This window comes from Caloenas nicobarica, chromosome Z (assembly GCF_036013445.1).
Source record: "Caloenas nicobarica isolate bCalNic1 chromosome Z, bCalNic1.hap1, whole genome shotgun sequence".
In the NCBI taxonomy this organism is placed as follows: domain Eukaryota; kingdom Metazoa; phylum Chordata; class Aves; order Columbiformes; family Columbidae; genus Caloenas; species Caloenas nicobarica.
Genome location: NC_088284.1, coordinates 101,938,170 through 101,962,796, shown reverse-complemented (window position 1 = coordinate 101,962,796; position 24,627 = coordinate 101,938,170). Strand labels below are relative to the sequence as shown.

Below are 24,627 nucleotides of genomic sequence, written 5' to 3'. Positions count from 1 at the left end.
CAGAGGAGGAATGAAAGCTTTACTTGTTCCAGATACAGGAACCATTTAAAAATACATGGCGCCAGCTTCACTTGCAGAGTTAGAGCAATTCAGGGCTTGGTCTATGTGCTCATATACTGAGGAGGGATGCTGAGCCATGACGGTGACCTGATTATTGAATTGTCATTTGTTGAAGATGTCAAGGTTGGGCTACAGAGTGCTGTGGTGCTCTCAGCACCGGCCTGGTACAATATAGTTCTTACAAGTGTCTGAGTTTATCCTTATAGCTCTGGGAAGTGGCTGATTACCATGGTGTGCAGGGTCAAAGCTCTGTTAACGAACCTTGCTGTGTTAATGAAGCACCGTCCCTGCGTGGAACTTCAGTGACTGCTGGAGCTTCTCGTGATCCTAGAGACATCAAGAGGCAATGATAGGCTTGAGGCTGCAGCCTCTTCCTAGACTTCTGGTGTAACCGCTGCAATGAATGGAATAATGAAATCCAGTTCACAAATTATTTTATTTTGTTGTTCTGTCTTTTTAGGAACACTTTATAAGTTTGATCTGAAAAAGTTGATGATTGACAAAATAATTATTCTCCTTTGAAGCCTCGAACATATGCCTAGTAGTATTCTGTTGTTCAATCTGTGCTTAATTTTTGTTGATTACATTAAAAATAAAAATCAGTGTGGTGGATGGATTGGATAATCAAAATTCTAATTTATGTGTTGTTTTTTTTAACCTTGGATACTCTTTCTGTGCATGATCCTTTAGCATAAGTAGCCTAAGCCTGTTTCCTTTATAGCATTTCTGTAGATCCTCACTATTTTCAATATACCTCTGTTATATCTAAAGATATTTCAAATTTTTATAAAATGTGTAATTTTTGTAATTTTCACAGTAAATTATGCAGGTTTCTATGCAACTGTATAGTAGTTCTTATTTGAAGAATTACTACTGTTGCTTTTGGTTTATGATTTCGCTGTCATTTCAACATGATTTACATAGCGTACATTGAAGCAATCTTACTCATACCTGTAATTGTCCACATGCTTTAAGAATAAAATTAAAATGTTTAATTTTAATTTAAAAAGTTTAATGTTTATAAAGCAGAGTTACTTATCCTGTTTTTATTTATTGACATTCAAAAGTAGAGTTTTGGTTTAGACTCTAACATGAACATGACTAATGTGTTATTTTATGCTAACTATGGGTGATGAAGTGATTGATTTCATGTTCTGTGGGATAGCAGACAGCTCTCTTTTTTTAACTGTCTAGGACCTGCCATTGAGCTTGAAAAGGTAAAACCAGAATCAGTTGAGCCTGAACCTGAGGTACAGAAGACCTTCAGTGAGGAAGCAAATACATCAACGTACTTTCCTGCCCCCGTTCCAGTAATGGACAAGTATATTCTCGAGAATGGAAAGGTATTTTAAATAATGAATGAATAATTTGTACATGTCCATGAGGTCATTTTCTTGTGGAATTTTCATGATCTCGGGGGTTTTGCTTGGTAGCGGCTTATACAGACTTCCTCAGTTTTTGTAAAGGTGTGCTGTTTTGCTGAGGAAAATGATGACATTACACAACTATGAACAGCATAGAAAGTTATCCTCAGTGATGAGAGCATCAAACACTGTGCAGCACAAGGAATATAGTTATCAATTTGCTTGTGCATGCATATTTAATAATAGTCTTCAATTGGTGACATACATAAAGTCAGTAACCCACATTGTAAAGTTACATTAGTCTATTTAACAGAAATACTTTTTCCTAAAAGGTTTTTAATGTTGTTGATGTGCCATAGTCGTATTGCAGAGAAGCCTTAATGTTTTGGTTGAATAGGAGTCCAGTTGATAATTATGAACTCTGGAATGAAAATGGGCTCCCTTGAAGCTGGTAGGAGTGTTGCCACTGAATTGAGCTGATGTAGCGCTGCTTTCCAGATACTTTTGTAATGTCAATGGAATACCATCTAGCTACAGTTTGCCAGAACCTGACTGAGAGGTTTTCAGACTTCAGCGTGTTTAACACATTGTCTGCTCATCTACCGAGGCTTACTTTTACAGCTGTTGCCATTATCATTAAATGAACATTGTGTTTCTTTTACAAAACTATATGTCCTTTAGAATTGCCCATGCAGATCCTGTTTCTTAAGATATGAATGCATTTGGTACCATAATTTGAGAACCTTTAAGGAGAAAATGTCCATTTCAGCTTTGGCGTACGGTGGAATCACTGATGGAATAGCATGAAATATTACATTTTTAGATTTTTGTTACAAGATTGACTGCACAAGTCTCTGTCATTCTTGAAGATGAATTCAACATAATTGTTGAGGACAAAATGTATGTGAAAAGTAGTATAGTCTTGGCAGTTTGACAGGTATTTGATTCACATAGCTTTTCTTGCCTGATATATTTAACATATGTCATTTGCTTGTATATTTTGTATATATTTGTGCAATGAAAATTTAGCATCTATTACTGTGAGAGTTTGGTTTACCTCCTTTTTTTACACTTAAGGTCTATGGGGTAGGGCACGTCCTCTTAGTATTTGTATGCAGCTTTTCCTGCACCTTTATTTCATCTGCCAGCTTCTTGGCACTTCTGTTGCTGAAGTTTTCTCTGTCTTTGCAGATTTTAATATCTCTTTAACTTTCTTTTTGTAATTTTGTTTTTTCTTTAAGTTTGGCTATTTACTGAGGCTTCATCCAGCTCAGATGCCCGAAATGTGAACTAATAATTTGTTTAGAGTGTTGGAGGGTGTTTTGTTTGGGTTTTTTTTCAGTTTGCCTTATTTGTGCCTTTTTTTTCGTTATTCCTTTATTGACATGCACCACTAGAGTAGTTGAAACACTTTTTAGAAATCTGGCCCTTTGTGGCATCAGATTTGATCGTAGTAGGATTCTTTCAAAGTAGATAAATCTCTCCCCTCCAGAGGGAGAACAGAGTTACTGAAAAAGAGCCTATGGCATTCGTTTAAAGAAAATAAAAGAAAAAAAAAAAGGAACAAAAAAAAAAAATAGTTCATCTTTTGAGATACATTTTAGATATATTGCACATGTTAGGACAGTTACGGTGGTGAGCGTTGCTTTGAATTGGCTGTTGTTTCTGTTGCATTGTGCTCCAAGGTTGATCCTGCAGTTGCTGAAATTATGGGTAAAGTTCCCATTGATTTCCTGAAGCCCAGGGTCTGGCTCAGGGGGCAGCGAGAAGGAAATGGCCCCTGAATCTGGAGCGCAGTAAAGCTTCCCGTAGCTTGGGGAGCGATAGGGAACAGCACTGAGCCTGCTAGACAGAGAGGTAAACTGAGACATGGGCAGATTAAATTCCTTGCCGTAACACAGCTAGAAATAGAAAAAGAGAGACATAAGATTGCTATGGCTGTGGCTGTCTGTCACGTAGCTGCTGTTATCATAGGTGTTTCGTACCAGCAATAACTTTTTTTATATAAACGAAGCATCTTCAGAGAAGAAATAATGTCTGAAACATAAGTATTAAAAATATTTGCTGTAACCTGTTTTACTTTAAGTAACCTAAAGCTAATGAGTACTGTAGTAGATTAAGAGACTAAACAACCTTTAGCAAAGATAAACCCTAATTTTGGCAGAGGAGAATCAAATTTTTGATCAAATACAGCCCAACTAATGTAACACAGACATCCAAAGTTTGGCACGTCACAACATTCCTAATCTTAGCTATTTTCTGAGTAACTTATACTCATTTTTACAGATAACTCAGTTATTTCTGTCTTGATCTTGGAAAAGTTATAACTGTAGCATTGTTTTCTGAGCACATTGTTTTCTGCTCACTCTGATTGAAGTTGTCTTAAAGAATATGTAGAGAGCACCAAAAGAGTGTGATTTTTTTTTTTTTTTAAGCAATTATGAAGAAGCTCGACAACAGAGAAGGAAGGAGAAAAAAAAAGAGGTGTTCGTGTGCTTATTACTAGTTGCATTTTTGTCCGTTGCAACATCTAAATGCCATGTGGACTTGTGAAAACCTTCTTAAAATCCCTTTGGTGTAGAAAATTCTGCAGGAGAGGCAGCTTGCTTTAGGGTTTTATTCTTTGAGGGAGTTAGGATTTTCATTTGTTTTTTATAAGGTAGCTGGTAGCCAAACCATTCGTATTTTTCTATTTAAGTCTTTAAACTACTAGTTGCTTTTGAAGGATACTGTTGTAACAAAAAGTTTCTTCAGGTTATAGGCCTCATTAATAATTAAAGCAGGTTTCTGTTTAAAGGAAAAATGGTATTTGGTTGAAACACAGGCAGTAACATTATGGGTATATAATATTTTACAGTAGCTTTCTCCAATTTTCATTGCATTTAATGGGACTTTCGTCATATTGTTCAGATCTGTACGAGTAGCAGGCAAAGTTTATGTAATGCCACATGAAGGGAGTAAAACCAGGAAAAACTAAGAACAGAACAGTTAAGGCAAACAGAATGTCCTAATATGGTTTTGCCATAGAATTTTGTTCACAGGCCTTTTTTTGTTTTTTCAGCCATAAAGAGTCAGTAAGTTTTTAAGTGGTAGTGTTACAAAAAGGTCAGATTTTATGAAATCTAAATTTTGAACCTAACAGTCCAAGTGATACATATTTTTGGTATTTGCGCTTCTACAGAATTATCTAAAAGTAAGTTCTGTCATCTTCCTTTCCAGTGCAGTGAGCTCTTATCAGTAATTAGAATAGCAAGGTCATGCTTTAGCTTGTCACGGATGATGAGCAAGTGTGGGTCCAGCTGAACGGAGTCCATCACCATGTGAACAAGGCTTTCTGTGTGCAGAGGCAGTTCAGAGGTCTGCACTGTACTCCGGGAATTACAGGCGTAGACATACACGGTACAAACTATTCTCTGTGGTTCCGCACAGGGCCAGCGTTTGCGTCCAGTTGTGTTTACCGTTTGCACTCATGTCAGAACCATCCTGGTTGCTATTGGAGTTATTTTCCGTGCTGTTGCTTGACGATGTCCTGGTTATCGGGACTATCAGCTCAAATATACGTAGTGCCAGCCTAAGGACAGTACTTAGATTCTTGTCCTGCGTTCATCTTCAGTCTGGAGCACTGGGAACGTTGGGGCAGAGATCTGAGGTAGCTCTGTAGGAGTCATCCCAGCATAGTCAATGCTGAGCAAGGCTAATAAGCACAGCTAGACTCAAGCACCTTCCTTTTGGAGACTACAGTGGCTTCACACTGCATTTCCCAAGTACCCATGTTGTCCTGCTTTACAACTGCAGTGAAATATCTCTGCTTCCCATTGTCTGCATAATGGAAAGTTTATGGTGGTGCAGCAATGGGTCATTGCCTTACCAGAAAACAGTATTTGCCTGGATAGATCGATTGTGTGTGATAGGAAAACTTCAGTACAAAATTAGAAGTTTATGAAATGTCCAGACTCTTGACTTAAAATTGGAACTCCCAAAATCCCTTCTTCCCTTATAGTTCCTTTAAACGATCAGACTGAGTTTTGCCAAAAGGTACAGGATACATCTTAGGAAGTATTTCCTTCTACTGCCTCCAAACTATGCTTTGGGTAAAGCCTGTTTCAGCAAAGGGAAGCTTTCACACTGAAGACAATGTTTCATCTTACACCTGAATTAGTCTGTGCATACCTTTATAATACTGGATGTGTTTACTGTTTCCTCCATCTATTTCTGTTCCTGACTGTAGTCTTTCAGGAGATAGGCTATGTGGGGGGAAAAAGTAGAGAGTAAGCAGAATTGAATACAAAAAGGGAGAGGAATTATATAAGAGGTTGACTTGAACTCCCTGACCCACAAAAGTTGGAGAAGTTTCAGAATTAGGCAAAATGGATTTGTTCAGCCCTAATTACTGTTATTATAGTACCTAATATTAATGTTCCTACAGCACTTGGATACTGTTGTGTGCTACATACCATAGATAAGTTGTTATTATTACTACCTTCTAGGTCCATCTTGGCAGTGGAATTTGGGTAGATGAGGAGAAATGGCACCAGCTGCAAGTAACACAAGGAGATTCAAAGTATACAAAAAATCTAGCGGTTATGATTTGGGGAACAGATGTTCTCAAGAACAGAAGTGTCACAGGAGTTGCAACCAAAAAAAAGAAAGATGCCGTTCCCAAGCCACCTCTCTCACCTCACAAATTAAGCATTGTCAGAGGTAGGTTATTTGAAAACTTTTGCTTCCTGCTTTGGAGTTTTAACTATTAATCATTGAGTTGAAAGATGCTTCTTTTCAGCTCACATAAAATTAACTGATATTAAAAACTGTCATTCAAATTGCTATTGCATTGTGAAGTGCATATGTTTTCAGGAAAAGTAAAGCACATTGCAATAGCCGTGCACAGTGCAGGCCTTCACAGCTGAAGAGTTGTACATTGACATGAATAAAGTTCAAGAAGATCATCACTTTAAACCACTTGCAGGGCAGGACACTGAGCCTGGAGAACAACATGTTGTTCTGGAATTCATTTCTAACACAGTGGTTTTTTAAAATGCATATATTCCTTTTAACAAGCCTGAGAGTACCTTTACCACATTCTTCCATCCAGAATGTAACCAACTCTGGCGTGAGGCACAGAAACCATTATAGCCGTGGCTATAAAAATACACATACCTTCAGAGGCACGGAAAAATAGTTTTACCCTTTTAAGTAGAGAAAATGTAAATAGTAAATATTAATTGTTGCACTTGAATTGGAATTTGAACAGGAAGTGTAAATCGCTGACCTATCTGGCAGGAAAGATTGCAATGGCACTTTCAGTAACTGCAAGCCTGAGTCCGTGTATGTAGTACTTTGAGAGAGAGAGAAGGCCTTCTGCTTTATTTCAAATGAATAGTGAATTTCAGTCCCTCTGTATCATCATGCTTGCTTTGCATTTGTTTCTGTCTCTCTTGGTATTTCAGGCTTCTTTTTAAGTCGGAACTGAGTCGGTTCTTCATGGAATACATACCAAAATGGGATTTTTAGGTTTTGCGTCCATACTAAATTGCAGTAGGGCTGAAAGAAATCTATCTACCTATTTGGTTGAGCCTCATTATTCTGCATTTCCTGATCTTAGTTGCTCTGTACTCTTAACTATGAACTCTTTAAGAGCTGTTGTAATCTGCCTTGCAAGTACCATGTTTTGGAAGTAAAAAATATGATTCCTCTTTGAGTGTGTGTGTGTGTCTGTGTTGTGTGTGGAAAAGTTGGAAACTCATCTTCGTGCTGTCATCTTTCTTAGTTTGTAAGAAACAAGTAAAAGACATGGAGCTTTTTTACTAAGCTGCTTTGAAGAATATATGTAGAATGGCAAGCTGTTCTATACCGATTTTCTAGTTCTGACTGGGACCTTTTGGTGCAATCCTAACACATGTACTGGAGTAAAGAGGTACTGGCCACATAAGGAATCCACTTTGTGGCTGTGGCTTAACCCTTGTCAGCTCCTGATGGGAAACAGAATCGGTTACCCAGATATACACTTACAAACACACAGTAAAAAGGAGTTATTTTTCAACTAGCCCACTGCAAAGAGCTTTCTAGTTTCCCTGCTGTTACTCCCCACCACTGCTGGCAAGGTTGCTTACCTGAGAATTTCCTCTTCTACTTCAGTCAGGCCCAGTCTTTTAGATCGCTTTTTTCTAACTCCCCTTGGTTTGTTTCCAGTAAGTTTGGGAGTATCTTCCAACAGGTACATGGTGAGAGAGAGACGGGGCCCTTCCCTTTCTTCTCTTCTGCACCTTACACTCTCCAGCAATTCTGCTCTTCCCTATTTTCTAGTTTTTCTGTGTTTCTGTCATATTTTGCTTCCAGCCTCAACTCTCATTTGAATTCTACCATTCCACACCCTGGTTTTCCATGTTCCTCTTTCCAGTATTCATTTCACCTTGTCTTTGGCTCCTTTTTTTGTTAGATTCAAGACTGTACAATTTCCTCTTGAACTACTTAAACTGCATGGCCAATGTTTTAGGTGGCAGCAGATTTCCTTTATCAACGGTACTGGGTAGCACATAACCATGATTTTCCACATTGTTTTGTCCTTTGCATTTGCATCAATGTTAGCAGGTCTTGCCACATCATGCCAGCAGTGTTTCCTGGAAATCTAGAAGCAATCAAATAAGTTATTACATTATGGAGAAGAAAACGAAACAAAAAAATGAGTAGCAAGTGGACAAATGGTGAAATGCAAGGAAGTTAAGAGTTAACGTGGCCAATGACTTGGATCAAGCATCACAGGTAGAAGTAGAGCTCCTTGTTAGTCCTTGAGGTCTACTTGAACCTTTGGTCCAGTCAGAAATGTGAAGGGGTGTCTGTATGCTCCTCTAAATCCAAACGATGAAGAAGCAGAAACCCCGGATCACTCTTTTTAGTCCCTGAGCCAGCATCCTTATGTGATTGCTAAACTTCTGTTTCTGCAGCCCCTCATAGGAATGGAAGGAAGAGGAAAAACTGTGATGATCTTGGATCTGTCTGGGTCACGCTGTTAAGAATCACAGCTGATGAATGAGTTCGGTCAAGTGGTTCTTGCTTGACATTGTGGCTAAATAATAACATAGCCTATCTTTTTTTGGAAGTTCACCTTACTAGGTGTATCTGGTGTGACCTGGCTGTATTCCTGAGATCGTTGTAGCACAGATTCGTGTCCTGCGAACACACTGAGTTTCTTCAGGTTCTCAGTGATGTGCCCTTTCTTAGGTGTCATATTCAAATCATAAGTTTATTGATGAGCAGCATTTCAGCTATCGGGTTCCCTGCTGATTAGTTTTATTTATCTTATATTCAGTAGATCTTAGAAGATAAAATTTATATTGTTTTAGATGTTTTTATCATTCTGCAGATCCAGACTAACTTATTTAAAATAGATTTTTGAACAACAGCATTAGTTTAAGTGTCTGATATCTCTAGCTTTTTAAAAATCTGTACTGTGTAGTATGTAATAAAGAAATGAGAAAAAGTATGGTGCATGAGCACTGTTATAAACCTTGTTAATGCAAAATAACCTTTTATAAAACTTTTGAGAGGTTTCAAAATTAACTACGAAGCATGAATAGTACTTAATTTTTGTGATTTTTAATATGACGCATTAGAAATGTTATAAGCCATGTTAATTAAATGATAATCTCTATAGCTTTCTGTATATGAAGCAATAAATGGCTACTGGTGTAGATTACTGGGCAAAGCAGAACAGTTTCTTTAATCAATCTGGGAAGCCTATGCAACAAAATACATTGTTTTATGTTTTGGTGTGTTGCACCTCTGATTTCAGTAACATCTGCAGGGTTCTGGCACACAGCTACCAACTCTGTGGAGCAGAATTGTTTTGACTTTCATTGCCCTCGTTGCTTTTGCAGTTATTTCTATTGCTTGCTTTTTGTATCCCACTTAAGTTCACAAAGTGCATGGTGCACACATTGCAAGAAGATGGCTCTCGCTGTGAATAATCTACTAATAAAAGTGAAATATGCCCAGGGACAGGGCGTCTGATAAAGATGCAGACATTAATGTATGTTCTACAGATTTTAAAAATAAAACGGATCAGTATGTCTTCTCCTACCAGTTACTGCTTCTCTTCCTAACCATTATAATTTACTTACTGTTTGGGAGGTGTGAAGGTAGGAGTGACTCACAGGGAACTGTAGATAACAACAGTTCTAGTGAGACGATTCACCTGGGAGAAGATTCTAAATCTGCTGTGGAGATTTGAGCAAATACAAGAGTTAGGCAGACAGGACTGACACTGTAAAAGCTTGGATTTAGCTGGTATAGAAAGCCTATTAACGTGTAGTCACAGCCAGAGGTTTAAGCCTGATGAAAAATCTTGTCTTTAACAAGATAGCCAGTGAATCAATGAAAGCGTCTGTTGTCTTGCAACAAATATACACAATGCTTACTCAGTGCTGTCTCTTGAGTAGTTAGCCCAACACAGGGCTGTATTCTTTTCTAAAAATATCCTAATGGCTCTTTCCTTTTTCTTTTTTTTCTCCCCAGAATGTTTGTATGATAGAATAGCACAAGAAACTGTGGATGAAACTGAAATTGCACAGAGACTCTCCAAAGTCAACAAGTACATCTGTGAAAAAATCATGGATATCAATAAATCCTGTAAAAATGAAGAAAGGAGGGAAAGTGCAAAGTACAATTTGCAATAAATTTTTGATTTTTAATAAAGTCTTAGTGTTTTACTTAAGTGTTGTTTTTTGATTTGTGTGGCATTTTTTGCTGATGGAAGAAGTTGACTTGAAGCGTTAATATCCTATAATTAATTCATTTTTTGAGCGGTTCTGTCAAAAGCCTTCCTATGGTGTAACCAGCTTTTAAACAATGTAAGATATATTGTAAGTACACTCACAATGAAACAGTGCATTTTCAAAGGTTTTTCTAATGAGTTACAGTATGTTTCCTGCAGTTCTGTATATAGGTTGTAATTCTGCAAACACCAACCCATTTTGCCTACATTTTCTTTTACTGGAGTTAGTGGATCTAGGCTGCAGTAAACATCTGCTTAGAAGGAAGAACTGTACAAAATCCACTTTGCTATTGAAAATAGTTCTACTGTATTTTACAAAGTGTTTTTCTGAACTGAAATTTTCATCATTTGTTTTTATAAATCTTTGTTTTGATCTCTAACAATATATTCAGTCACAAACGCGTAAAGAATGCTTCTTTTTCACTTGTTTTCTTGTAGATAGATCACCTTTGCCATCATGGTTTAAAAAAAAAATGCAAACAACAAAGAACTCAAAGCTCTAAGTTGTAAAATCATGATAATTTATTAAATAAAAAAAAAAAATTAAGACCATTTCTTTTTCAGGCACCAAGGCACTTTTCAGATATCTGGTTATGGTGCAAAGCTCTTCAGTATGTCCATGTTACTGTTCACTAAACGCTGTGTTTTTAGTGTATTTACAGTTTCAAACTATTTAAAGATTGACACACAATGGCAAGATTACATATAATAGAAAATATAGTACCATTTCCTCTGAGTCCGTAATTTAATAGTGGACACTTTTAGCAAAAATTTAAATTAAAAATAATTTTCTACATTGATGTTAGATTTGCGACGGAAGGTTGTATGGAATAATTTGTTGTGGGTTTGAATTATACCTCATTGTCTATAAGTGAAAGAAAATAACCTGAAGTCTTGTTTCATGAAGGATTTTGAGAATAAGGTTTTTAGAGATAACTTAGGGCCTGGACTGATTAATTTTGAGGATTTGTTATGTTAGTGATCTTAGTTAACCTTCCATTTATTTTCCGCACACGGAGGTGACTATCTACCCATCAGGCTGTCTGTTCCTGAGCGTCGGTATTTGTTTCTTTTCTATAATCCCCCTGCAATTCTGCATCCTGTAGGTTTGAAAGACTACCGTTCCATATCACATTCCTGTAGCACTGGTGTACCCAAATGTTAAGCCTATTTCCATGTCTCGTACGCATGGATAATATGGAAAGGAGCAATGCAAAGAGTCGTTAAAGGGCTGGGGTGGATGGAAGAAAGGGGAAGGGAGAGGAGTCGCACCTATAGAACTGCAGTGCCTGTTTTGGAAGAGATGGAGAAGAACACCACGTTGTCTCTTCCCGTACACCACATATGCTTAAATGGTGTCTTAATTCAGGGCCTAAGTATTTGTTTCATGCTTTCTAAAGTGCAATTTCATGATTGGCGTGTGGCAATCTAAATATTCCGTGCTGCATAACAGGTACACCCCACTTGCTCTGACTGTCCCTGTGTTCCCTTCCCTTAACCTGGCACTGGTGATTGTGCAGATGTGTCGAATCTCCCTGATTTCCGAGGTTCGTTGTTTAAGGGCTGGTACCGATAGGATGGAGCCAGGAAACCTTCATAGCAAGGAATGGGAAGAGGAGGAGTGTGTTTTGACAGTGGCTTATGCATCTTCTGAAATTGCCTTCAACAGCCTAGCTTGTCTCCTGTTAATCTCAAAGTGTTCTTAGGTAGTGTTTAATGAACTGCATAAATGTTTCTACTTCCAAATTTGGGATGCTAAATAGCAAATTAGTGTTTATAATGTCAGTGTATGTATCCTTTTATTAATTAAAGAACAAAATAGAGATAACATCGAAGAAACACTTAAACAGCAAGTTCCTACTTTTCAAGCAGACTTGTGAATGCACTTTTTTTTTTTTTTAGAGTAATAATAGGACAATCCACTAGTTTAGGGGAAAACGTACATAATTTCCTCGGCCTTTTATGGCTTTGGTACTAATGTGTTTTTGCTGTAACAGATTTTTTTAATGAGAAGATCATGCTGCATTTCTTAGAAGATAAGCCTGTTTGAGACAGTGTTTTATGAAACCTGGGAAAAGCAGATTAGAATTTAATTAGAGGTAGGACTTCAGCCTGCCCCCAAAAATCTGAGATTCCAAGTCTTTCCACAAATGAGCACCATCTTTCTAAGGCTTCTCCTTGCCAGATTTGTCCCATCAGATGTTAATGCTGCAGTTGCTGAAGAATTTCCATATTCTTTTTGAGGAAGGTGCCTTGGAATTCTTCATTCACTTCTTCCTGAAGGTTCTGTCAGCCCAGGTCCAGTGGATGTTTTTAGTGGAGTTGAACAGGAGTGTTTGGGTAGCACAAAAAGGGGTTATTTCCCTACAGTGTGTAGTGTTGTGGGGGCTAATTCTATGTCCTTTGGGCAGGGCAACTGGCATTTAAGGTGAGCATCACCCGAAGCTTTGTTGAGTTACGGTAAATGAATAGGATACATTAAAGGTAATATACCTCTTTATTGTATTATAGCTCGAACTAGATCTTTGGATTTCTGGAAATAGGATTTTGCTAATAATGAGCCAGTTTTGTGCGCTGGAGTTGTAAGGCGATGTGCGGAAGGCTCTGTGTTCGGTAACAGGTGTGTGCAAATAACACCTTTGCACTTACCTTTGGTCATTACCCTTGTATTTTCCCTCCCCGTGAACCCACATAAAGACCACACAAGTCTTTCCCAGTGTGCCGTTTTCAGGCAGGGAAATAGGCTGCAGTCGTTGTATGTTCCAGCATTACCCAAGGAAAAAATATAGACTCTAATGGGATGTGCTTTTCTGCATTGAAATACTGATGTATAAATTAACTGTGAATTGCGTTTCGCTATGTTATACTGCATTTATGGCCAATGCTGTTCTCGTTGATACATTAATTCTTCCATAATTGTGTCTGCCTGTGCATAATCTTGCTTTGTTCATAACGCATCTGCCATGAATCTACTATAGACTATGTGAAAATAGCGCCTACTTTTTCCTGCTCTAGCTTCACTTCATGCCTGTACATCATGTGAAACAGCAGAGAATTTTGACATAAAAAGAAGTACGTTTTATTACACCCTGTAATGCCCCTCGTTCATCATTTTAAGGTTCGTGCTGTGCCATTACTTCATAGTGTAAACGTAGACTTGTAAGTATCAAAAAAACCACTGATTTAAGAGGAACTGACTTTTTGTCCTGAGAGATCAATGCGTCCTGTTTACTTCTTTTTTTTTAATCAAAGAAGAAGGTATTAATGTTATATGAATAATCTGATCCTTTGTTACTACACATTGCTGCTGTAATTTGTGATATTTGTGACCTGATCCATATCAAAGTGCCTCTGACACACTTGCAGAGAGGCAAGATTAGAGTTAACAAAAAGGGCTTTCTGGGAAATGAGCTATTATATAAAAGGAAATAATCTTACCAGAGATTTTAATACCTCAATCAAGATGTCTAGCCACTCAATTGAAACAAGAAAGTTAGTGTTTGTTAGAGAAAAAAATTTAGGTTCTGCTGTTACAGGTTTGGATTTAGTGATGCTTTATAGAGATGGGATTGGGTTTTTGTTGTTTTGTTTAGTGGTGGTTGCTGCTGTTTTGAACACAGCCAGACTAAAATACTTCTTTAGTCCTATCAAAATTCAACTAGAAGTAGTAGAAATTTAAGCTCGCATTGGGTTAACTACTGAGCATGACTGTCAAGGTACAATCTCCCTGTGGGAGGTCACTTCTTTGCACTGTCCCTATCAGATACAGCATCAAAGGGCCAGCTGCTTGTCCTCTTGGAAGTTTTAAGCAGCAATAAATTTAACTTTTTTTGTATGTAGTGAAAGTGTAAAGATAATTCAGCTTCGCGCTTCCAGAATTTGTAGACCTTAAAAAATAATGCTAAGTGTGAGTCATTGTTAAAATAATACCATCTTGATGCAAAACCTCAAAGGAGCGAGAATGTTCTGAATTGGGAACATCCTGTATTAGCTGTAGCCTCACTGTGTGTTACCTGCGTTCATAACTCTTGAGGAACCCAGACTTGGCTGAAAGGGAAAGCAAGGTTGTGTCACATGGAGCCATGCTGATGATTATTTCAATATTCCATCTTTTGGTGTGAGAATGGACTCTTTTCACAAAGATACCAAGATGAGATTCATGCTGCTTCTGAATGAGGTGGTAGTTTTCTCAGTATTCTTGAAAATATTTGTCATTCTGTGCATGCCTTTAGTCGCGGATTGATGAAGTCGTAGCATCAATTGCTTAGGTTTTATTGGTGACATTTTTTTCATCGTAACAGTGTGGAACTGTGAAGTGATTCATACAACGCTGAGGCAATAAAAATGTTATGAAGTGCAATCATCGCATGTTTCATGCTCAGTAGCTAATTTTTAATTTCACCATCTTGGACACTTTTTCATCCCCTCAGGCTTCCTAAATAGGAAAGGAGAATCATTTGGACTCAGAAAAGAGTAACATTGCTTCAAAAAGGAATTCATTTAACTTGGCTGTTCATTTGCTTTACTTTTGCAATTATTTCAGCTGTTTATGTTTGAACAGTAACTTTCATTCCATGCGTCAGATACCCACTTGTTCAGCCCTGCAGTGGAATCACAGTCCTGTGCTTGTGACATCATTTGTGTTACCATAGAGAGGAAAATACCTCACCTATGACATCAGACAAAGTTGCATTATGTCTGTATAAGAACAGGGGTGAAAGTGACTCTGGAAGGGGAGGGAAGAAGCTGAGCCTCAAGGATTTTTTTCTTTGCTGCCTTCTGACTAGAAAACTTTTTCCTCCAAAGGAAGTTATTTTCTCCACATTCAGGAGAATAGCTACTTCATGTTTCTTGTCTATTGATAATAAAAACTTAAAAGAACTAAATTGTCTTTTAATATATATGTTTAATGAATTGGGCTAACTACTTTCATATTAAATTTTAGTGATTTGAAGTTAAAGAGTCACAGGAAATTTGCTGAACACCCAAGAGAGGGGGAGGCTGGGGGTGACTTAGCTTTTATTGTAGTGTAACGATTGCTAAAAGTCCTGTAAATGTAAGATAAGAAATTATACTTGTTGGTGCTTGTGTATCCTTTATAGTTTGCATGAGCTTTCATGCTTTTGGAGTGGAGAAAGATGTAGGTTTCATGGGACAGGCTGATTATTAGAAGAATTGGCTGTGAACACCCTTTGGTTCTCACCCTACTGAATGTGAGGGCTGTACGGGGACAGCAGTAGAGGGGATATGTCTCTGTAGAGCCATATCACACTGGTACCAGCCCCTTCCACACGAAGCTCAGATGAATGAAAAAGCTTGCATGGGAGAGTTTCATATTCTTCCTTTCATACTCAAATTTATCTTTAAAGCCTTCCCAAATGTCTATGTAATATTTATTACATTATATGTTAGGGGTTTTTTTTTAAAAAATACTGTACTTTCTTGTGTTTTCCCTTTTTCTTGTACTAACAGAAGTTTGATTCTCCATGTTTCAGTTGGGATATCAGTCCACTGATACTTGAAAATAGTCCCTTTGGACATTTTGCACCTGTGAGCCAGGTGCACCATGGTCTTCCCTTTCTATCCTCTGCAGGATTTACAGAGTTGCCTTTAAAGAATAATTCTCAAAATAAGCAGGATTGCAAGTGGATAGGGCAAAGCACCTGTCTCCCAAATTAACATTCTATTTCTTTTTTCTTGTATATTAAAATGCTGTGACACTTGCAAGATTCTTTGTGGTTGCAAGGACACTTTCACCTTTCCAGGACAAATGTACACTGTAAGTTCTGCATTTCACTGTACATCCTTACAGGAATAAGGAACTGAGGATGTAGAGTTTGGGGCTAAGTGGGAGTAAATGTGATAGTGTAGCATCGGTTCTGCTTTGGAGCGCAATGTGAGGAACCATTCTTGTTCAGATAGGACAGACAACCGAGAAGTGTGGATTTTCTTTAGGTATAGTTCCCTAAAGGCATGTCAGCCAACAAAGGTTGTTTATTGCCACATTGGTAAACACATGCAACTTCCACTCTGGCTTCCCTAAACTTAAAAAGTAACTGAGATCCACTCAGCAGCAGCCAAATGCGGAGAAGGACCCTCTGTCTGATGGTACAGGGAGCCTAGGAACAGGTTGTGGAGGGGCCACATAGGCCTTTTCACCTTCCCACAGAGAATTAATATGTGCAATTTAAATGAAGTCAGTAGCCAAAGAGCAAAATGTGAAGCAGTTTGAATGGCATTTAAGGTTTCAATCTGTGATAAGTTTTATTGAAGTCCAATCAATCTTACGTGCCAAGAATGTAACCTTCAACAAGTAGAATAATTAGTGTTTTCTTCTGCAGCCAGGGACCTCTATCTAGTGCACTTACACAGCTGTGTTTACAGATGTAATGTACTGTTATTCTGTATAAATCTGCCTGCGCCATGCCACAAATTGATAATTTTCCTGATGTTAGCCAGCCCAGTCTGTTTTCCTGGTTTTCCTTTTTCATTTCTGTTCCTCCTGCAAGTGGGACGCACTCTTCTGTGCGTCCCTTACAGGGAAGGAGATGGAAGCGTTTCACAATTCCCCCTGCCTTGCGAGTTGTCAGCAGCGTTCTGAAGTGGAATCCCTGCTTGTTGTTCTTGGAGATAAGTGACACAGAGCTCGAGCATTTCCTTGCGAGATCCGGTAGTGCTGCTGTCAGAGTAAGGCAGACTTTGCAGTTCAGGGACTTCACATAGCAGCATTTCAGCATTTTCTCTCGTTTTTCTTGCCACACCCAAGTGTAGACTGTAGCAAAGAAAATTTTGCTCTTACATGAAGGTCTCAAAGTGGTAAGATGGAATAAGTAGATCTTTCAGCAGTATCTCTTAAAAGTGTTTATTTCTCAAAACAGGATCCCTTGCTTTTTCAGAAGCTCTGTGGCCTGGAAGTTGCCCACATAATTATGGTGCTGAAGTTTAGATTGTCATTTCCACTGAATGAGCAGTGGAAAGCGTTAGGCACTTCAACAGGTTACCATGATTTATGACTTCAAATTGCATTCTGGGACTTCCATTTTCCATTTACTCTATAAAAACAGCCACCTGTTGATCTCTGAAAGAAAGACCTGTTTCAAAATTCTGTGATCTAAGTACAGTTCTTGAGAAGGATGTTCCCAGCTGTCGAGGTGCATGCCTAAAGATGCATGGAAAGACTGCAGGCTATGGTGCATCTGCGGGTGGGTCATGCAATGAGATGGTGCGGTCTCCTGCAAAACACGTCAGAAGGCTTCTCTTGGTTGCTCCTTTGAAGAGAAGCCTTGGCTGGACCACAGCATGCTGCTTAGAAAAACAAGCAATCTTGAAAAAGCATCGAAGTGTTACATCCATCTTTTCCTTCAGTAGTTTATTCCGGTGGGTAACTACCCTCACTGCTCAACTTGTGCCTTATTTCTCTGTGAATTTTCCTGTTTTAACTTCTAATTCTTGGTCCTTGATTTGTGTTTCTTAATATTCTCTTGCCTCAGTATTTCTCCACCTCAAGAACATCTCAATAGATTGGGTGACTTCAGTCTTCCACTACCACATGTTTCCTAGGTCATGAATCATTTCTGTAATATTTTTCCATTATGTCTGCCCAAATTCATTTTAGTCTTACAGAAATACTTTATAGAAAGTAGTTCTTGATATTCTCTTAATTACTGTATTAGTTAATGTGATACAATCCCATGTTTTAGGACATGCCACTTTGTGTTAGAACGTCATATTCAATAGTCTTAATTTCATTTTGTTGGGCAAACTTTATTTGCCCCTGGAGAAAAAACTGATATTTAATTGATTTTTGACCAACTGATGTCCCAGTGTAACTCCTTTTTTACTGTATTATTAAGGATAGCTTTGTCATGAAAATATTGTTCTTAAGATTGAGTATGTATCTCTATACTCTTTCTTCTTTGACTTGGTACTATACATGTGCCAACAATGAGACACTGCATGTTCTTCCTGCTTGCAGAACTCCTTATTCATGTATTCATAGCTCAGCCAGGCAGGTGGGTGATGGTATTGAACCTGGCTGCAAAGAGCAATGGGTGAGCAGAGCTTCACGGAAAAGAGGACACTGAAATAATAAAACTTAGAAGAAAGGGAAGCCACAGTCATTTTACTATTGTTAAATTTTGTACCAGCTTCAAGATAGTTCTAGAGTTTTCTTGGTTGATGATGCCTATGAAATGCCAAAGAATGGTGACGAGCTGCTATCATTATGCTGTTATCTATGCTCAGAATGAAGGGGGAGCATCTTCTGTGGAATTATTTCATTCTGGAGCCTCCAACCAAGCCCCATAAAGAAATCAGACCTGACAGGAGAAGAGCTTGCTATACATCGACTCTTGCTGTGTCTACTTTGATAAATTAAAGGTTGCTTTGGGTAGGACTTACACGTATTTTCTTTTTTTCCATGCCTGCTAAATAATTAATATTCTCAGTTAACCTCAGAGACAAGATGAGGAACTGCCAACTTCTTCCGCTGAGATAGTTTAATGGAAATTGTTCTTTGCCAGAATTTTGAAGGTCAAAACTGGCTGAAATATGTAAACAGCAATTATATCAAGGTAAAGCAAAAAAACTTGTAATTAATCTTTTTTTAAGTAGTCCCTTCCTTCCTTTGAGAATTTCAAATAGTGTCAGACAAGGTTCTTCTAAATTTCCTTCATCATCTCTCTGAAGATTCCCTGTTAATTAACTTAGTAATTTATAAATGTTATGAAATCATGTTCTTGGCTTATTTCTATTTGTAAAGGCATCAGCAAATTTGTGTACTACACCTTTTGAAAAGTAATTAATGTTTCACTTTTAAAAGCCTATTGATATTTTTGTATTTCCTATTGATTTGAAATTAATACCTCTGCCAATTTAAAGCTCATCTGCTGGTTCATCCAGGTTTCATACACAAAGAATGATCAGGACAGCATTGTTGAGCTGATCCAGTTAAAATGACGACCCTCATCTCATGAGCTGAAGAGAAATATACTTGTAATGTTCTGCCTAATCCAGGTTTCTTCTCTCTCTGGGGATGACTGAAGGTGACCTGTTCCCATGTGATTTGGGGAGGCCTGTGTAGGTTTTCACTAACAAGAAGCTTAATGACGGGAGGGGTACAATCGGAGCAGTTTAAGTGTATGTTGTAATACCGAGGGTAGAAACCAGTTGATTCTTTTATGATCCCACCCCAGTGCTGCAGTGTTATTAAACACTCTGGGCAAGGCCTTGGTGTGATGTTTTGCAGGGTTATGGGTGGTGCAGAAGTTGCTCTCATGGTCTCCCTGCTTATCTGGCTGATTCAATCCCTTGTTCTGGAGGTCAAGTAGAACCCATACCTGAGATGTTTCAACTTTGTGGTTCAAGATGTTGCCAGTTTTACAAGGAATGTACAGACAGTTCTGCAAGAGTTGGGCATCTTTTGTTGCTGGGTAACGATCAAACTCTTTTCTGTTCTGGGAAATAAACTTTAGACTAGTGGAGCTTTTTTTAGCAGGAGGGTGTATTGTTGGCCCTCTTTCCTCTACTCTGCATATGAGAATTACCTATTATAATTACCTATTATATTACCTATGTACTGTCAGGGACCTCAAATATAATTATTGGAAGAATCAGATACAATATGATTAAAGGAATTCATATTTTTGTTATTCCAGGGTTTTCTCTTTATTAAATACTTCAGCAAAATTTCAGTACCCAGTGACCCCTTTTGAGAACTGACTCATTGCATTTTAAAAGGCTTTATAACCAAGTCATCCCTTCTTGTCAGAGACATGGAAGATGAATAGATGGTTCTTGCCTGTGATTTCTAGTCTCAGGGGAAGTCCCTTTTCACTGCCTGTGGTGATGCTTAGTTGCATCACTGCTTCTAATTGCCTCCGGGCTCCTGCAGGACATCGTGTGTCCCCTCTGGCATGACCTACATCCTTGCAGAGCCATGAATCCCTCGGCACTGGTTAGCGGAGTCTGAGCTCGGGACAGAAAGTCCTGTTGTTGCTAATCCCGAGCTGTCTCCCAGTGCTGTGAGCCATGTGCCAATCTCTTTCTTGTGTCCTTAAATTCATCTGGAGTTATTTTACCTGTAGAAGGATACAAATGAACTTTCTGTATTAAAGATGACGGTAGAAAATGTGAGTGCTCGCTTGAGCGTTACAGATGCCCGGTGTGTTACTACACTAAAAACCAGAGAGGGATGTATTAAACAAAGTATAAGTACTTTATCAAATCAGAAGTTCATACATCATAATATATATATTTTTTTTTCCTTGAAAGAGGGAATAAACAGTGAAGTAATGATTCCAGCTGTAGCCTGGATTGCATTGCTGCAGGTCAAATCAAAGACAAGTGTATCAATGTGTCAGAAAATTCAGTTTAATTTGGAAGGCTTAGGTTAATGGGAGAATAAGATGATGATCTTCAGGGTGAATTAAAGTAAATACTACAGTCTGTTGTGGAAAGGAAACATTTATACAAGATAAGATCAATTTGTTCATTTTAGGAAGTATAACACTCCAAGAATGTCTGTTTCACTGTTCCGTGGTACTGAAGGTGTGAGGACCTGCGGCTGGACTTTGTCACACAGGATGGAAGTTACTGGACCTGTACTGTCAAATGCCCAGTGTGACACAGGTTCATCAGTTCCTATTTTGCTCTTTCTACATATAATAGTAGATAAGCCTAGAACGTTGTTCTTCAGAACTTGATTATTTTATTTCCTCCCCATTCCTCCCAGCTTCCAGTTTGAATTTACTCATGAGCAGTAAATGTCTATTTGTTCTCGAGCAAACATCACTTCCAAGTTTTAGCAGATTTTTTTGACTTCGAAGAGTTTATGAGAGATCGTAGCCACTCTACCTTTGCTAAACCGAACTGTCTTTTAAATTTTGCTTGGGAGATACACTCACCGATTCATCTGCGCTTATCCCAGTCAGCTGCTTTTGTACTCGTGTGATCTTTCTTGATCGGTAATGCTTTGTGCTGAATTTTATCTGGGCTGGTAACGATACATTATACAGTGACATTATCTTTCTAGAAATGCCTTTCTCTAGAAATATCTTCTGCTTTTCGTGGCTTTGTCATGCTGAGGGCTCATAATTCAGCAGTAATCAATGGCTCTGCTGAGGTTGTTTTCTTTCCTTCACGTTCCTAACGTACACCAGTCTTCCTACCAGTCTGTAGGAACGTGTATTTAGGCTGTCAAACTTAATCTCACCTCCATAATTCTACTCCTGAAAAGAATTGTGAGGGATCTTTTCTTCCCATATGATATTTCTCTACTGCTGCATGATACTGATGTTACCTTCCAGTATGGTGCCTTTAGTAGGTGTCTCCAGGGCCTCTGCTTAACCAGTGTTTATATAAAAACAATCCTGGCATTTATGTAGATTTGTACCTATTCTAAAACTGTTTGTAAACATTTAACGAAGCCTCAGATTGTAGTAGTTTTCCTAACAGTAAATGACTGTTCATGCTTAGAAATAGGGAGCTGGTGACTTGTTCAGCATTGTGCCTGAAGTCAGAAATGAGCACTGATTGTGTAATCCCAAATCCTCTGGTCTAGAAGTCAAATAACACTCTATGCTTTTTATCAGAAGACTATCCAAAGGCTTTTAGAAAAAGTGGTATATGTCAGTGCAAGCTGGAGGCTGGAAGATAAATTTAATAGGAAGTAAGTTTTCAAAACTCTTGAGTAACTTTGAAAAGTGAAGCCTCGATATTTTAGCCACTGATATTTTGACAGATATGCTTGCTTTGGGTACCATATGTGTACTTTTCCTGGGTACTGTTACAATACCAGGCTGAGCTTCAGCATTGTTTTTATCTATGTATTTATTAAAGATGACTAGCCTAGGTAAGCTGATAGTATGTAATGCCACACGTATCTGTAAGTGCTGTTTCAGTAACACTGATCTTGAGAACTTCTGGCAAGATTCATTTGCAACTTTCCAACTCTTGAACTGCACGTGTAATATCTCTGAAGAAAAACCCAGATATCCACATTTCTCCCTGATGCGCCCAGTTCTGTTTGTCATTATTGTGTTTATTGTGCAGATTAATCTCAAAGCATCAAGTGATTGTAGGTTAAAGTAATAATGTGGAGTGAAATCTCCCAAGTAAGCAAGTTACAGAGAGTGCGTTCATGAAGAACTGAATTCTAAGCTTCACATCTGGCCATGTTACGTGGCATCTGTCTTGTAGTTTGGATTAGCATAATTTCTTCTCCTGCCTCAGCACTGCCTTGACTCATTTCATTTCTCCAGAATCCAAACCATATATTTTTCCACAGAAGTTGTCACTCTGGGATTTGCACACAGCTTTACCTGTCTGTTCTCCGAAGCCACCCTCCTGCCTCTGAGCCAGGGAGAAAGCAGTCCACTTATTAAAAAAAAAAAAAAAAAAAAAAGTGCTAATTACCTTTTTTGTTTGTTTTGAGTACAGGGTAACACTATCCCAGTGGTGTACGAAGGTCAAGAATAGCATTTATCCCTAGATAGCATAATCTTTTGATAACAAAAGTTCAAATTTGCAATTAAATTGCTGCAGCTTATCATATTGTACTGTTTCTATAGCGGTGAACATTTGGTCTACAGCAAGTGCGAGTTTAAACCTCTTCTCTGCAAGCCAATAAAAGTCAAACTACTCCAGGGTTTTGCTGTGGAAATTGCACACACGGCGGGTCCCTGTTGCTCCCGACACGTGGTAAGAACAGGAGTCTGAGTTCTGCAGTGAGTGAGGTGGATGCCAAGATTAAGGGTGAATTGTGTTATGGAAATCCCACTGGAAAAAAAAGATTCTTCCCCATTTCCCACCATTTCACTTGAAACCAGAATGACCAGTTCTGTTTGCGGGAGTTTCCTATTAGACAGAATCACAGACCTGTGCTTCTTCACAGGTCCAAATGTAAGTAAAAGTGCATATTTTCTTTTTATCTATCAGGATCAAATTCCAGCAATGTAATCTACTCCTGTGTGGTCTGTGCAGTTCAGCCGCAGCCCTGACTGGCCTTGATGTGGGATGTGGTGCGGAGCAGCAATTTATGCCTATTATAGTCAATGGGAACCTTTCCAATGGGTTGCAAACCAAACCTGCAGAGAAGGAATCTGCCTTCTTAAGGGCTGCACTGTAGCAACCATTTTGCTGAAGCTCAAAGCAGATAGAGCAAATCTGAGGTGGCCTTCAGAGGAAGTTTCTTTTGTGAGATTTCCTAGTATGGTATGTTTCTATTGCTGCGCATTGTAAAGAGGATTTCTTATGAGCAGCTTTTAATCTTCTCTGATGTGGAGTGCAAACACTGTTCTGAAATCAATCATGCTAACAACACGTTTGTACACAGAATAATAGTCACCCTTTAAATATGTGAATCACAAATACACGTTGAGAGAAAAATATATTTAAGCAGTTTCAAGTCTGTGCTGCAATAAGTAAACCAGCCATTGTATTCCACAGAGCTACGTGCTTTAAATGCCTTACAGAAAAAACAAACCCTAAAGTGAATCACAGTAATAGAAAAGGAAGTGTTTACATATCTCAAAACATTCTGTACAATAATCATTCCTTCTTTTTAAATTTAATTTCAAGAAATTTGAATCCAAATGAGATGAAGTTTGAAACATAAGCTTTCATGGTAAGGTACAATTCAGTGTGTAATCTTTTGCAGGTGGCTGTTACTCGTTTATTATTTGTATTTCCATATTGCTTAGCAACCCCAGTCCTGGACCAGGACCTTGCTGCTGTAAGTACTCTGCTAACGTTGATGGAACGGATGGTCGCTGCCTTGGAGAATGCACTATTTTGTATTGAAGCCAAAAGTGAACTAATGATTTCTCATTCTGCCCTTTCTGAATGAGAAAAAATGAAGGCAAACTGATAGTAATTTGGTTATTGGTGTATCTCTTGATCTACTGAATCAACACAAATATTTGGGCGCCTGTGAAGCATGCAGGCTCAAATGCATGCAGGTTTTTTTCCAGATTTTGTGTCCTGATGGCTAAAATGGGGAATGCAGCCTCCAGGAGTGGAGTGCAGGCCAAATTGCTCCTCTAACCATTCGCTAAGTTGCAAATAACAGCTCATGCTCTGCATGACCCTGCGATTAAAAATGAACAGCCCACCCCACGTTGCCAAGTACTTACCAATACCTTCTCTGCAAGTGGCACAGCACCTGTATCCTTCAGACAACTGATGCACGCTACACTACATACATTTACTTGCGAAATTATGTAAATCGATGTTTGTGAATCCATATCCAATTCCTCATTTACCCTCTTTAAGTAGAAATGTCCTGAGTTGTGAGCTGGAAAGTTGGGAAAAACAGAAAAACTTTTGGTTTTAAAGTCCTTCGATCAGGCAATCCCAAGCTAAATGCAGGTCAGACAAAACCGCACTTGAGCGCTTCGGAGTAGACGCTGCTGCTGCAGGGCAAAGAGGAGCGAC

General features: G+C 38.5%; 2 protein-coding genes across 4 annotated transcripts in view; both read left to right on the top strand.

Moving 5' to 3' along the window:
• The window catches only part of BEND5 (BEN domain containing 5), a 31,950-nt gene extending 21,492 nt beyond the window's left edge, over window positions 1-10,458 (top strand). For 2 of the 3 annotated variants that reach the window (XM_065655885.1, XM_065655884.1), the window contains exons 4-6: window positions 1,255-1,403; window positions 5,912-6,125; window positions 9,936-10,458. In XM_065655885.1, coding sequence (XP_065511957.1) covers window positions 1,255-1,403; window positions 5,912-6,125; window positions 9,936-10,096 — 524 coding nt within the window. In that variant the 3' untranslated portion in view covers window positions 10,097-10,458. Of the gene's footprint in view, window positions 1-1,254; window positions 1,404-5,911; window positions 6,126-8,012; window positions 8,110-9,935 lie in introns of those variants that run through there. The other variant, XM_065655886.1, reaches the window with a different exon arrangement.
• AGBL4 (AGBL carboxypeptidase 4) overlaps window positions 1-24,627 on the top strand; it is a 922,470-nt gene that overhangs the window by 566,405 nt on the left and 331,438 nt on the right. The window lies entirely within an intron of this gene.